Consider the following 14,509-nt stretch of genomic DNA (forward strand, 5'->3'; position numbering starts at 1 on the left):
TGTTGTGCAATTCCTTGACAAATCTATCGGGCTACTGTTGAACAAGCTGTAAGGTGTTTTGAACACGTTGATTCACATTGAACAAACATTGTGAATAAGAACTTTTTGCATGTTTCCATTTTTGTTTCTTGTTCATGTGCCATTTTTTTCACCTGATGGTAGAAATTTAAACTAAATATTTTTTTTGCATTTTCCTTTTCCCCATGGCCCATATAACGTATATGTTACTGTGAATGACCGATATCTGGCAAATGTCAACATTTTCTGGTGAATGTCAGCATTCACACAGTCGTTTTGTGTATATATGAAATATTTGCTAAATATCATTATTTCTCACTTACACCAGCAGATGTCCACATTCATCATGCACTGATGGTGAATGTTGAATAAAAATATTTTTATCACGTTAAGACAAAAATGCAACTTTTTAATATGTCAAAATAGGAGAAAGCTTAAGTAACAGCACATGTAAATAAACTGTTGAACCTAAAATGAACAGTACATTCTAAATCATTAAAGAAAATAATACAATAATAAACTTACACATAAATTATGTGATTAACATTGTACAATCTTATTTATTGCATTATTAAACTGTTATGGTACGTTGAATTGCTCAAGAGCCTTTTTCTTTTACAACTGCATTTATTTGTGGAACATTTCTTTTTGCAATGACAGCATGTATTTGCGTTTTTCATGAACTATAGAGGGCGCTGAATTTTTACAAAATGGCTACTTTATCTGGGTCGCTTCTAACTAGTAATGTAAAATTAATCATATATTACTGTCCGATATAATGATATATGCTGCCTGTAGCTGTTTATCAAGAAATTTTATAGAAGGAGAACAATTATTGTTAGCGGGACACATCATTATGTGGTATCAAAACAAATGAGTGAGATTGTTCTATACATATTTGTGCCCTTTGTGTTAAAAAACATCAGCTTTGACATTGTTCCATCAGGGCCGGATTTACAAGTAAAAAGCCTCAACTTTCAAGGGACCTCAAACATTTTTAAAAAAAGAAAATTGAAGTCAGATTTTGTAATAAGCATTTTTTTACAAACCAACAAAATATACTTCACTGTTTATTTTGTGTAGTATTTCATTAATTTTTTTCCTAAGAGTTAACATAAGATCTTTTTTTAAAAAATTGATAAAACCAATTTAAAAAAAGATTTTTAATGGAATGGGTATAAAAATTTAATTAAACTTAGTTATAAAACATAAGACTAATGAAATCTCATGTCTTTTTCTTCCAATATCTGTATTAAATCAGAGTCATAGTGTGATTTAATTCTTTTCTTTTTATGATTGACTTCTAAAATTGTGAAGGGTTGGTAAGGGGCCTTACAGAGTTCAGCTTAGGGCTTCGAAATGCTTAAATTCGGCCCTGTGTCCTACACAAAATTACTGGCATTTTAAACTTTAACAAAATGTTTTAAAATTGACAGCATAAAGCTGTTCGTGTAAAGCTACACAATCAGGAAACTGCCAATTCTTAAGTCTAATCCACTCTTTCAAAATTCAGAGCTCATAAATATAACCGATTAATTTCCAAATAATCATCTGTTTTTCCCATTTTTTGTGTGGGAATAGACGAAAACTTGTATCAGGTTCTTGTAAGGCTTTGAAATTGCAATTTGGAACCAAGAGTAAGCATTGCTTTTTCTATTGCTTTTCAACTTTACTGCTGATAATACACAAGATTGAATCAAATGACCCAGATAGAATAGTTTTGTTTTTAAACACCAGAGGGCGAGCTTCCGGTAAAAAATGCGAATAGCCTTGCCTTCCACTTTTCGAATTAGCTGCAGCTGCTTCTCTCAGCGATATTTCTTGAGAAGAAATCTCAACTATGGAAAGTAACTTTTCTTTACAAATTATGAACTGATTACAGATATAAAGCTGCTTGAGGGTACCATTTTTGTTTGCTAATTTATAAAAGTCGGAATCTTCTATTCCAACAACAATGGCCAACACATTTTGGGCATCTGTAGGGCCACGGTTGACATCAGGGACTTGTATTTGTATGGTATTACCAATTTGAGAAGAAGGAAATTTTCTTTTTGAGGTTCATAACATTTTCACTTCTTACAGTAGAAGATTCACTTTTGCGGCCACTCTTTTTATAGAAATAACTTTACGTTGTTCAGAAAGGGCTTGATATGAAGACGTGGTGAGTTGCAGCTCCTCTTCAATATTTTCCTTTGGAATATGGTATTTGTTATGGCCACTGTTCAAATTTTCTTCAAAAGTATTAACAATTTCTTTGACCTGTACCAAAGCTTATCTGTGCTTGTCAACATACACCGGCGATTGTTCAAATGTATAATAATATAACCAAATATTCGGTCTTTCATTGACATATTTTGTATGTGTTGACATTTACCGGAGAACATCGATATTCTCTAATTTCAGACTTTCACAGTAACATAAATATATGTCATCAAAATACATCAATGAGGTCTAAGTAGGGCGACTTTAATTATAACCACCTTGTATTTCGTGTTATGTTGTATGACATTCTTGTTTTGTTAGGCACTCCTGCAGTGTGTTTTTTAAAGAACATCTGGCATAAAAATATCTACAATATAGATAATGTCATTGCATTAATCTGTATTTTTAAATTTTTTATAATGTAATTATATTAAGTAATGCTGTTTTACAAAATGTCACAATAGGATAAAATACTTATATGTGTAATTTTAAATTTTATTTAATTCTATGGTTTTAATTAATTTAATGTATATTTCAGGAAGAATTTCAAGTGAATCATTCTTACTGATAATTTCCATTTTAATTAGTACAATGAAGAAACTTTTCTCAAAAGTAGAACCGTCTTCCAGAGAAATTTCCAAATTTGTGAATAAAACATTTGTAATTGGTCGGCATACAGTAACTGTAGATGATGTCATTGCTGAAGGTCTATAAAATTATCTTAATAAATATATTAATTATATTTATATTAATTTTAGATTTAATTCAGGGGTTTGCTAGTATTTTAATTTTTTATATTTAAACTTATATATGTTACAGTAATCTATATCTTAGAACAGTGGTTCCCAATTAGTTTTTCCTGCGTACCACTTCAAGAAAGAGCTCAAACTTGCGTACCCCTTATGGCAGAAATTCATATTAATCCATACTATTATTATAAATTCGAAGGTAATTCTGTCTGCTGTCTGTCTGTTACCTTTTCACATCTAACCCGCTAAACAGGTTTTAATAAAATTTGGCACAGAAATAGCTTACATGTTGAAGATGGACATAGGCTACATTTTACTATGAGAAAATATCTTACTCCCACGAGAAAATTCGATATAATGTAAGCGAAGCTGTGGATAGACAGCTTCGTAATAATACATAAATAAACAGCATAAATAGAATAAGTTTTTTTATATTTATTATCTTTAAAATATAATTTTAATAATAGTGAAAATAACATAAGGTTATTTAATTTTAATGTGACAAATGTGCACAATTTTCTTTGCACAACTTTGTAAAATTTGGTTGCTTTTTGGTCAGCTTCAGTCTCGAGTCATCTTCGAGTTGAAGTCGGTGACGATCATTGGCGTAGCCAGAGTTTTGTTATGGGGGCCTAGTAGAGGCCAGCCTGACACAAAATTGAATTATTTCAAATTATTGTTCATTAAAATGAAATTTCCATAGGAATCGACAATAACTTAACACACATATAATATGAAACTTCCTTTAATCATACGTTTTCGTAACATTAATATCAAACTCTAGCAATGCCTTAAACAAAAATTAACCAATCAATTATTTTTTTTTNACCGCTTAAATTAACATAATGTTATTTATTTAATTATCAATATCTAAAGAATCAAGTTAATATAATCAAACAATCAACAAATTTAGTTGATAGAATCAATCATCAATCAATTAAAAAAACTAATACAAAAATCAAATGGTTTAAAATATTATTACAATTAGGGAAATGAATTTGCAAAACATATGATAAAATTGTGCTTACTTATTAGTGCAATCTAAAGATTGATGACACTTTGAATTACATAGCAATTGGTTTTTGCGACAAGCACACCTATTTGTGGTACATTTAGATTTGCAGTCACATTTTCTGAAACCCTGCCCAGTACCAAGGGATTGTTTTATTGCTGTGTGACAGTCCAAAACCCTTTTGTTTTAGAACAGTATCACCTTTCTAATAAACTTCGTGATTAGGTAAAAAAGGAAAAAGACGGACTTCTGCGGTCGATGACCGAGACAATCTCCTCGAAAAAAATCGTTAGTATATCAATAAAAGAAATCTCCTCCATTTGTTTAAAGGTAATTCTATAGATGTTAATATCAACAAGATGGGAATAAGAGATGTTTCTTCCCCCTCTTCGGTTGCACATGACACGTGGTTACAGCAGTAAATCGCCTCGTACATAGTCAAATGCGACGTTTTATATAAACAATAGCTAGATAGTTGACCAGGTTAAAGAAATTATTGTCAGATGCATGTTAATTTATGGATGAGAGCTGTCAAACTTATAGAAATTTATATTATAAAATCATATCTTCTAGACACTGACATCAATAAATTAAACAAACTTCTCTGTGTCAGTTGTCCATACTAGCTAGATCCAGACATCAACACACGAACAGGTGTGCGTATAAATCATTAATGATGTCATTAATGATTTATACGCACACCTGTATAGTAGTATAAAGAGGGCTTGGATGCAATCCACAAGGCAGACATTCACAAGGCGGACACCTCCAGGGCGAACATCTGCTGCCACATCTACTGACCAATATAGCCATAACTGCCGTGACGATCCAGGAACATTTTTACCAACGACCCATATTACGGATCAGGAACTTAGAGGTATTTGTTTTTGGATAACTATTTGTATACTCTCTCTCTGCGAAATCTCTCTCTTGTCTCTTAATTTAACTTAGAGAATAGAGATTAGATGTCCATATGAAAGTTGAATCATTGTCGTGACGTAGAATAGAATATTTGTAGATCTTCACCTTAGCCTTTGATATGTACAATTTTATAGAGGTCAAGTTATTTTTCTGTGAAAAATTCGTTATCAGAAATCGCGGCCGCCGTTTCGTGTGCTGTTCCGCGACGAAAACAAGCTTTGAGCAACAGTGTAGTCGAACGGTGCACACTCGGTAAGTAATCCTATAATTTTTTATTTATAGCATAGTTTATACTTATTATTCCCAAAAAATTATATGTGTTTTGGAAATGTTGAGTGGAATTAGTCTAGAATCGGTTAATTTTATAGAAGAAAACCTTTCAAACAGCCTTAGTCTGTAAACTTCACACCTATCGGGCTGCGATTGGCTCATGTATTTAATCATTCCTACAATGTAAAATTCGATTAATGTGGAACGTATCTAAGCGTTATAGGGGAGTCTGCTGGTACACTAATTACATGAGATATACTAATATACTAATAATGTATTTTTTCATATTTTTCAGTTATCCGTATTTTCAGTTATCTGACCAACCCCAGTCCCCAATTGAGTTGGATAATCGATGCTCTACTGTAGTTTTATTTTTTAGCTGTAGAGTATTATTATATTTTTAATATGCATTATTTCTTTTCAATGACATAATTCAAGTATTTTTTTCAAATTATTAATGTAGTTAAATAATAATACAATATGTGCCAAAATATACAGTACTGAAATGAAAAGATGAACAATATTACCTTGTCATCAGTGAGTTTATTTCTCCTGAAAGAAACTAACATATACATTATTATAATGATTTACCATCATGTTCAAAGTGTGCACTGCCTTGCTGTAGACAGTGTTATTATTCATGCAGATTTTCAAACATATCCTGGAACTGAACACCAAGACTTCCCCTTCCATTGACATAGTACGCTACCAGAATGGCAACATTTCATGACAATAGATTGTATAACTGTATTACTTGGTGCTGTCTTATTAAGTCTCTGTTGGAATTGTTCTGCCACCTTTTTCAAACTCTGTCCCCCTTCACAACCACTTCCATATGAGTACGGAAATAATACTCAATCATGAATATTTTCTTCCATTGAGAGACTCATTTCTTAAAACAACTGCACAACACAACTTACTTTTCACTACTGGAAATACATGCAGCTGGAGCTATATAGACTAAAAAGATATTTATTTAAAGTATAAAACTTTTCTAGAATTACTTTCTGATTAGAAATAATCTTATTTCAATTTATTAAAAAAAATTCTATCTTAGACACAGAGATGGTTTTAAGATCATTGGAGAAGTCTAACTTGCTGAAATACAGCACATGCATCTGGATTTACACCAGATACATAGATGATGTGTTTATCATAAGGAACGAGAACTGACATACAGCATCTATTTTGCTGGTTATTTATTAGTAATATATTTTTAGTTAAAGATGAATATGTTATAGTGTGTGACTTTGAATCTTTATACCCATTGACGTACAGTAATTGATGTCAGCATCAACCATTATGGACTAAAACTGCTCAGAACAGGAGAGTGATGGGAGGCCTACTTTTTAGATATTCTTATCACACTTAACAATGGTGTAATCTGGACAAAAGTTTTTCAGAAACCCACTTACAACCTTCCATTAGTGAATAAAACATCACAATCACCTTAAATAATTGGGCTATAGAATAGCAGATTTATTTCCTGATTATTTAAGGCAATCATTTGGTTATGTATCTAACCGTCTACTTATTCCTTGGCTCAAATGATTCACTACACTACAAATTAGTTGCTTTCAAAGCCTTGATTAGAAGGGCATATACCCACTGTCCTTACATTGTTGACAGACAGGAAGAGAGACCACTACATTAAAAAACGCTTGGGAAACATCTTGGTTATCATTCTAGGATCATATAAATACAGGTAGACAATTTCTGGAACACTGGATTTGGATAGATGTGATAATACTAGAATGGACAATATACAGTAGTGGTTGAGCTGTACTTGACCACTACTGTATATTCCTCAGTAACATCTTTAAGGAAATTGGGACAGCTATGGACAGAAGACTAGTGTACAAGAAGAATCCTACAGTTTACAAACATCTGCAGAATGTCAGACCCAATTGACCCATTGAGAATTTCAGGTGTCTACACAGTATTTATTTAATAATCTTCAAAAATTCTCACAACACACTGGTTGAAAATTACTGTTCTAGCATCTAGAACCTAGTATCCACTTGGCTGCTGCTATTCCTAGGATGGATAGAACTTCTAGGTTCATAAGATACACACTTAATTTTCAGAGGTTCATTTTTCGAAATGCTTGAGAAGTGGGTCCTATTATTTGGACAAGGAACTATTTGTGTTTAGGACTACATTCTCACCAAGTTTTATTTGAATCAGAGATGCAAATGTCTGGCTGTCTGCTCATTGGTATAAAAATTCCATCATCATCATATTAAATCATTTAATAATAATAATAATTTAAAATCGATAATACGAAATGAGTTTAGTGTGTCTTCAAAAATCAAATTTTTTTTCAGTTTTTAGAGGCTTAATTTCATTTTTTTTTAAGTTTCTTTGTGGAGTAAGCTGGTGGCAAAGCAGAAACATCGTTATTTTCAGTTAAATGAAGCATTTACAAATTCAAATTTTAGACACTTAGAATGTTTTTCACATAAAATCTAACGTATTTTTCATTAGAACATCCCACTAGACCTTTTTTAAAATAAATCTATAACATACTTCAGTCTCCTCATTTAAATATATGCTCCTGTCTTCTCATTTAAGTACACGGCAGCTACACACTTCTTGTTTAAGTCCACAGCAGTTCTAGATTCCTCATTTAAGTCCACAGCAGTTCTAAATTTTAAGTCCGCAGTATGCTCTNACAATTTAGTTATGTCCAATTTTCAATATTTCATTACTTTTAATAATACATTTGATCAAATTTAAATATGTTAAATTTTACTAATGTATAAAGTATTTTCCAAGGAAGCTAATATTCAATTAAATGTTGTTGTTTAAAATTAATATTAATCTGCAAAATAGCATCCTAAGAATTTTATAAGTAGTTTAATAATTTAAGTTTTAAACCCTTTGAACTACACGTACTTATAAATTAAAACCATTTCAATATTTCTTCACAAACATAAAAATTAAAATGAATTTAGTTTTTGTTAAAAATATTTGTATAAAATTTAAAATATGTTTTAAACTAATAGCTGAAATTTATTTTAAAAATGTATTTGCAGGTGGTTTTGCTCTTGTGTTTCTTGTTAAGTCAAATAATGGACAGAATTATGCTTTGAAAAGAATGTTTGTAAATAATGAACATGATCTGAATGTTAGTCGAAGAGAAATCCAAATTTGTGTAAGTATTTAATAATGCTTTCAATGTTTAATCAACTTAAACTTAATTTTGATTTAGATATACAGTATTGGCAAAAATTTAGAACATTTGGATAATTTTTACTTAATTTATTTGTAAATATTTTGAGTATTGTATGAAGGAGTATGAAACTTGCATTGATATATATTCTACAGAAATTTTCTAAAATAAAAAAAGAACATTGCATTTACTTGTATTACTATGTATCCCATGTTTCCTGAAATTTTTTAAAACGTGTCACTTAATCCACTTACAATTTAGAAAGTATTCTCTCAAATATTTTTTCCTACTTTTGTTTTATGCTTGTTAGCAATTTATTGTGATGTAATTATGAAGTGAAATATAAAAAAAAAAATTGGAAATTTGAGACTAAATTGCTTAAACAGCATTAAGTATTGAAAATGTTAAAAATAACTGTGTTCAACCAAAGATGAACTTTCTTATTTGATAAAGACTTAATGTAATGCTAAATTTTTTATTTATCCAATTACTGTTCAGGAAAGATTACACAAAAATTTATTTTACAACTTGAAAATCATTTACTAGTAACTTTGGTCAATTTAATTGCACATTTTATTTCTAAATTTAATTAACTTAAACAATTTACTACTTTCTTGTTATTAAACACATCATTTAACACTATCAACTATTGCTTTTACATCTACTTATGAATTAGCTTTTTTAAATTAATTTCAAAATTAATTTAAATTATTTTGCCATTATGTTTATATATATATATTATATATAAATAAATAAATATAGTAAAAAAGCATTTATTTTTTTATTTTTTGGAGTCTCCGGAACGAATTAATCAAATTCTCATAATACTGTAATCTATGGTAAATCGATAATCAGTTAACGAACAATTCGGATAACGAACAAAGTCTTGGAAAGGATTATGTCTGTTAACCGATCACCCGCTGTATTGTGATAAATTCTAAACTATGTCATTGTTTCTGGTGTTATTCTTTCAATGCATCATTATAATTATAGATTTTCTATATATAACAATTATCGAAAATATAATATTATTAGAAGAGAAAATTTGCCTATTTTAATATATTATTAAAAGTTATATATGAAATTTTAAGTTTTACTGCTGATACTCATAGTGTATCATCTACAAANAGAAATTCATCTTTTGTAATTACTGTTTTTTTTTTTATTTTTCTTGTTCCATTTACAATTAACAATTCAAACATTCATTTTAAATTATTTTTTCTATTGTCCTGAAAATAATTTATTGAAGAGATCAAAAATTTTTGGCATTTAAACTACTACTGTATTGCCATTTTTGTGTATATATGTGTGCACATGCATTTTTTTACTGTACAGATCTAGTAATTTTTATTCCAAAATTTACATATTAAGACAGATGTGGCAATTGTGGAAGTGTGACAATGTTGCCTACCAGTCAGAAGTGACCTAAAATTTATTATTTTTAACTCTGTCAATTTTTTGTCTTAGGTTGCTTCATAAAAAAAATGAAAATCTCATCATACTATAAAATCTCTTAAATTTATGGTATTTATGACATTAACACTCCATGTTGAAATTTTATTTACCAATGATTATCTTTAAAGTTTTACTGCCATGTTTAGATGATTTGTTGATTGGCATGACCATCTGTTTGATGTTTTTGTTTTGTTAGATGTTTGAATCTTGTAAACAAAAAAAAGAGAGAGAGTAAGTAAAATTATGGTGTATTGACACCCTGTATACAAATGTTCTATTGGTATTGTTTTCTAATATTTTGAAAAGGCATTTACAATAAGTTATCCATTATTTTAAAAATACATATTGATCTTATTCTGCATTAATTAATTGTATGATTACATTGAAATATTAGTGAAAAATAGTACTTCTCAAAGTTATTCAGAAATACTGTATATAGTTATGTGCATAAAATTTTGATTGGATTGATCAATTATTTTGCACAAGCTTTGTTAAAGAAAATAGCTATGATGATGTGAAGAGTTTGACTATATACAGTAATACCTCGACTTATGCTACCCCGACTTACGCGAACCTGGAGTTACATGATTTTCAAATCTCGTCAATTCGTCTTTTGTTTGAGCACCAAGCAATCCCCCCACACTATTGTTCGGCTTACGTGTTCGGACGTGTCGCGTGGAATCGACACATAGCCACAATTTATTTTGTTATTTATTTCTGTGTTTGTTATATCTATGGAGATTTGAGAGACTCTATGTGGTGATTTCTTGTAACCGTGAACGAATCAAAAGACGAGATAAGATTAACGAGAACATTTATTAGCTTACATACATCCGACTTGGGTTTTACACAAATTGCGAAATTATACCTCGACTTACGCGAATTTGACTTACGCGGTTATCGCTCGGTCCCACCTATCGCGTAAGTTCGGGGTATCACTGTATATATAACTCTCTAGCTCAAACTCAAACATCTGTAACTCAAAGAAAACAAAGCACTTGGTAGGTCTCAATGAAATAGCTTAGGGATTTAATGTCTACAATTTGAATTTCTTAACTCGAATTTTCTCCAAGTTGAAGTTTTTCATTGTCCCCTGACACCACTTTGTTACTTTCAACTTTCCTGACTCTAATTTTAATATTTATTCTATCCAAAGTGATCCTAATTATCAGATTTTCATGAAATTTTCATACAGTTAGTTGTATCTACTCTACAACACCAATTTTCAGACAATGTTTCAGCTCAAAGCAAGAGGTCTTGCTTTATCTCAAGATGCATCTTCAAAACTGTTCAATTACATTAGTTATATTGAACATTTTGCTGAAAGGCGTTACATGGGCTGTTTTAAAACAAACTATAAGAGATTCTTTATATAATGCAAGAGAGAAAAAATGCAAATCTATTCAGAATCAGCATTTTTTACACTATTGTTCTTTAACTTGAATTGTCTGTAACTCAAAGTTTTTCCTGCCCTTGGAGCTTCAAGTTAGAGAAGTTTTACAGTTATACCAGTAACTATTACAGTTTTCAGTTACAGTTTAGTTTTTAATGAACAAGTTTTTTATACAGGTTATTCAAAAAATTTTCAGATTTCAAAAAATTATTCTGTTTATTGCAAACTAATCTAAATATATAAAATTGCTTGTCCTGACTGACTGAATGACTCATTCACTCACTGATTCATCATCGCCCAGAGCAAACCGCTGGACCTAGAGAGGTGAAATTTGGTACACAGTTAGGGTACGTCATGAAAACGCACACTAAGAAGGGATTTTTCGAAATTCCCAAGTGGGGGGAGAGGGAGAGCATTAAGGATTAACTGGAAAAACGGCTTCTACTGTACTATTTTAGATGCGATTTTTTGTTTTTATCTGCGTTTTAGTAGGGTATGCCATGGCTATGCACACTAAGAAGGGATTTTTAGAAATTCCCCTGCGGGGGGTTAGGGAGAGCATTAAGGCTTAACCGGAAGAACAGCTTCTACTGTACTATTTTAGATGCGATTTTTTTGTTTTCAACTACGTTTAGTCTTCATTGAGTACTTAGGTGTATTAAACTGATAACATTTCAGACATTGTTATAAATATTTTTATCTATTTCGATTTTAAAAATGTTCAAACCGTTTTAAATTCGAATTTGTTATTGCATATTGGTTCGATTATAGAACGATTGAAAATGTTCTGGAAAATTGATCAAATTGAAAATAGTTCGTTTGATTCTTGGCAATTCTTTTCAGTGGTAGGCATTATATAGACCTAACGACTACTATGGTTATTGAAATATTGAATGTAAATGGGGTTTGCTTGCAAAACCTCCGTGGACGAAGTCGCGGGTAACAGCTAGTACTAATATACGATGTAAAGTATATTTCTAGACAAACTCTGAAAGTGGTTTTTTTTTTGAGACAGAGATGCTGTATGTGACTTTTTTGCATGATATGATAGATATCAGTGCAATATTCTAATTCATCTCCAAAAACATGATGCAGCATCTCTGATTTCAATGATGGCAATTGCAGTGTTAATGTGATCCCATTGTTAATTCAAAGTGGTTGGTAATGGTTGCACCTAGACATGATCTTTTGCATAGTGACACAAAAAGAAACTACAGGGTTTCAGTTTAGGAAATGCAGGAGGCCATACCATCAGCTTGCTATCCTCCTTTGAACACATCTGATCTATCTCTACAGGAGGGTTTGGTTGAAGTACACCCATACTGGATAGTAGAAGTGCAGAGGGGTTCCATCCTGTTGGTTTCATGGAATTGCAGGACACAAAATGTCTTCTCTTCTCCATATGCCACCATGGAGTTTTATTACTAACTCTGTACTACTATTGATATCACTTACAAAGTTTTACAATTATGTTTATTGTTAAAATTAAATATTAGTATTTCGCATTAATCTGCAACATTAAAACAACTTTCGAAAAATATTTACATTTTATATGCAGTTCTATTACTAATAAAATTAATACTTTGGAAAGTTATGCCATTTGTTTAATTTATTGTTAAAATTAAATATTTTTATTTCGCATTAATCTGCAACATTAAAACAACTTTCGAAAAATATTTACATTTTATATGCAGTTCTTATAATCAGAAAAAGTTATATAAACTTGCAGATAATTTTCTGTAAATTTATTTATCAGGAAAGAAGATTGTACATGCCTAATATTAGTTTTAATACGCCATTTATATTTATTATTAAAGTATGTAAAATATAGTTTATTTTAAATACAGAAAAATAATAATGGGCATAAAATNTTTTTTTTACATTTATTACCTTTAAAATACAATTCTAATAATAATGAAAATAACATAAGGTTATTTAATTTTAATGTGACAAATGTGCACAATTTTCTTTGCACAACTTTGTAAAATTTGGTTGCTTTTTGGTCAGCTTCAGTCTCGAGTCATCTTCGAGTTGAAGTCGGTGACGATCATTGGCGTAGCCAGAGTTTTGTTATGGGGGCCTAGTAGAGGCCAGCCTGACACAAAATTGAATTATTTCAAATTATTGTTCATTAAAATGAAATTTCCATAGGAATCGACTATAACTTAACACACATGAAAACTAAACATCGTTAATTAAGTTATAAATGTATATTAGTTTTCATGTTTAGTTTTCAAACATGAAAACTAAACATCGTCACTGACAATGTCTAGTTTTCATGTTTGTCATGGCCGAAAATCCACTCTCGCAGAGGTATATTGTGCAAAATGGTTGTAAATATTTTATTCCTGCTTCACTGACGTGATGATAATGATAATTGTACAATTTTTGTTTCTTGCATAAGAATTTAGGTATTGTCACAAATGCATTTTTAAATGAAATTTTGAGAATATTTTTAGTTATAAATAAACGAATTTGTGCATTCCACATCATGTCGTAAATTGCCGAATTTTTGATGGTCCCCCTATTATTTTTTTGATTGCTTCATCTCATGCATTTAAATTTTAAATCGACCAATTTTAGATTGACGCGCGTACCCCTTCATGCAATTTCGCGTACCCCTGGGCGTACGCGTACCACTAATTGGGAACCATTGTCTTAGAATATTCTAATACAGCAGAGCATCGATTATCCTACCCCCGATTAACCGTCACATCGGTTAACCGACCGTTCTAGTCAGCAAATTCAAATGTCTGCTAGTGATGTGGCGCTACAATATTTGGCTATGTCTTGGCTACTTTAATAGTATTTTTACGTGTTTTAGCTGGCAACATGGTTCGACCATGAAAGGGAGCCAGTATTTAAACGAGGCTTAATTTTCTAATTTTTAACGATACAATAGCGATGATTATTATTTTTAAAAAACTTTTGTTAGGCTTAACATCAATGAAAATTCAACGCGAAGTAGGTTAATAGCAATATAATAATACAGTCGACCCCCCCTATAACGTGCGTTCCTATAACGGAAATTCCTATAACATAGCGAAAAAATTGTAGCAACATTTGTATAAAGGAGCTCCTAAAACGTCGTCGCCGACTCGTTTCGCGACAAGATTGATAGAATGTGGACCAATAGTGGATGAGCAGCCGAACTACTTTCCTCCGCCCTGCACCACGCTACGGAGCGGCTAAATTGACTTTGCTATCGTCTGTAAAGTATTATATATAAATTATATATAAATTACTGTACATATAATTATATATTAATTATATATAAATTAGGTACTGTATATATAATTATATATTAACTTAAT

At 30.8% G+C, this 14,509-nt stretch overlaps 1 protein-coding gene across 3 annotated transcripts in view; it reads left to right on the forward strand.

The window, feature by feature from the left end:
• LOC111635578 (AP2-associated protein kinase 1-like) overlaps positions 1-14,509 on the forward strand; it is a 51,298-nt gene that overhangs the window by 9,843 nt on the left and 26,946 nt on the right. For 2 of the 3 annotated variants that reach the window (XM_023380594.1, XM_023380586.1), the window contains 2 exons: positions 2,759-2,926; positions 8,211-8,329. In XM_023380594.1, the coding sequence (XP_023236362.1) occupies positions 2,812-2,926; positions 8,211-8,329 (234 nt within the window). In that variant the 5' untranslated portion in view covers positions 2,759-2,811. The remainder of the gene's footprint in view (positions 1-2,758; positions 2,927-8,210; positions 8,330-14,509) is intronic. The other variant, XM_023380578.1, reaches the window with a different exon arrangement.

Source organism: Centruroides sculpturatus, unplaced genomic scaffold, assembly GCF_000671375.1.
Source record: "Centruroides sculpturatus isolate CEXI.00-Female unplaced genomic scaffold, Cexi_2.0 scaffold122, whole genome shotgun sequence".
Taxonomy (NCBI): domain Eukaryota; kingdom Metazoa; phylum Arthropoda; class Arachnida; order Scorpiones; family Buthidae; genus Centruroides; species Centruroides sculpturatus.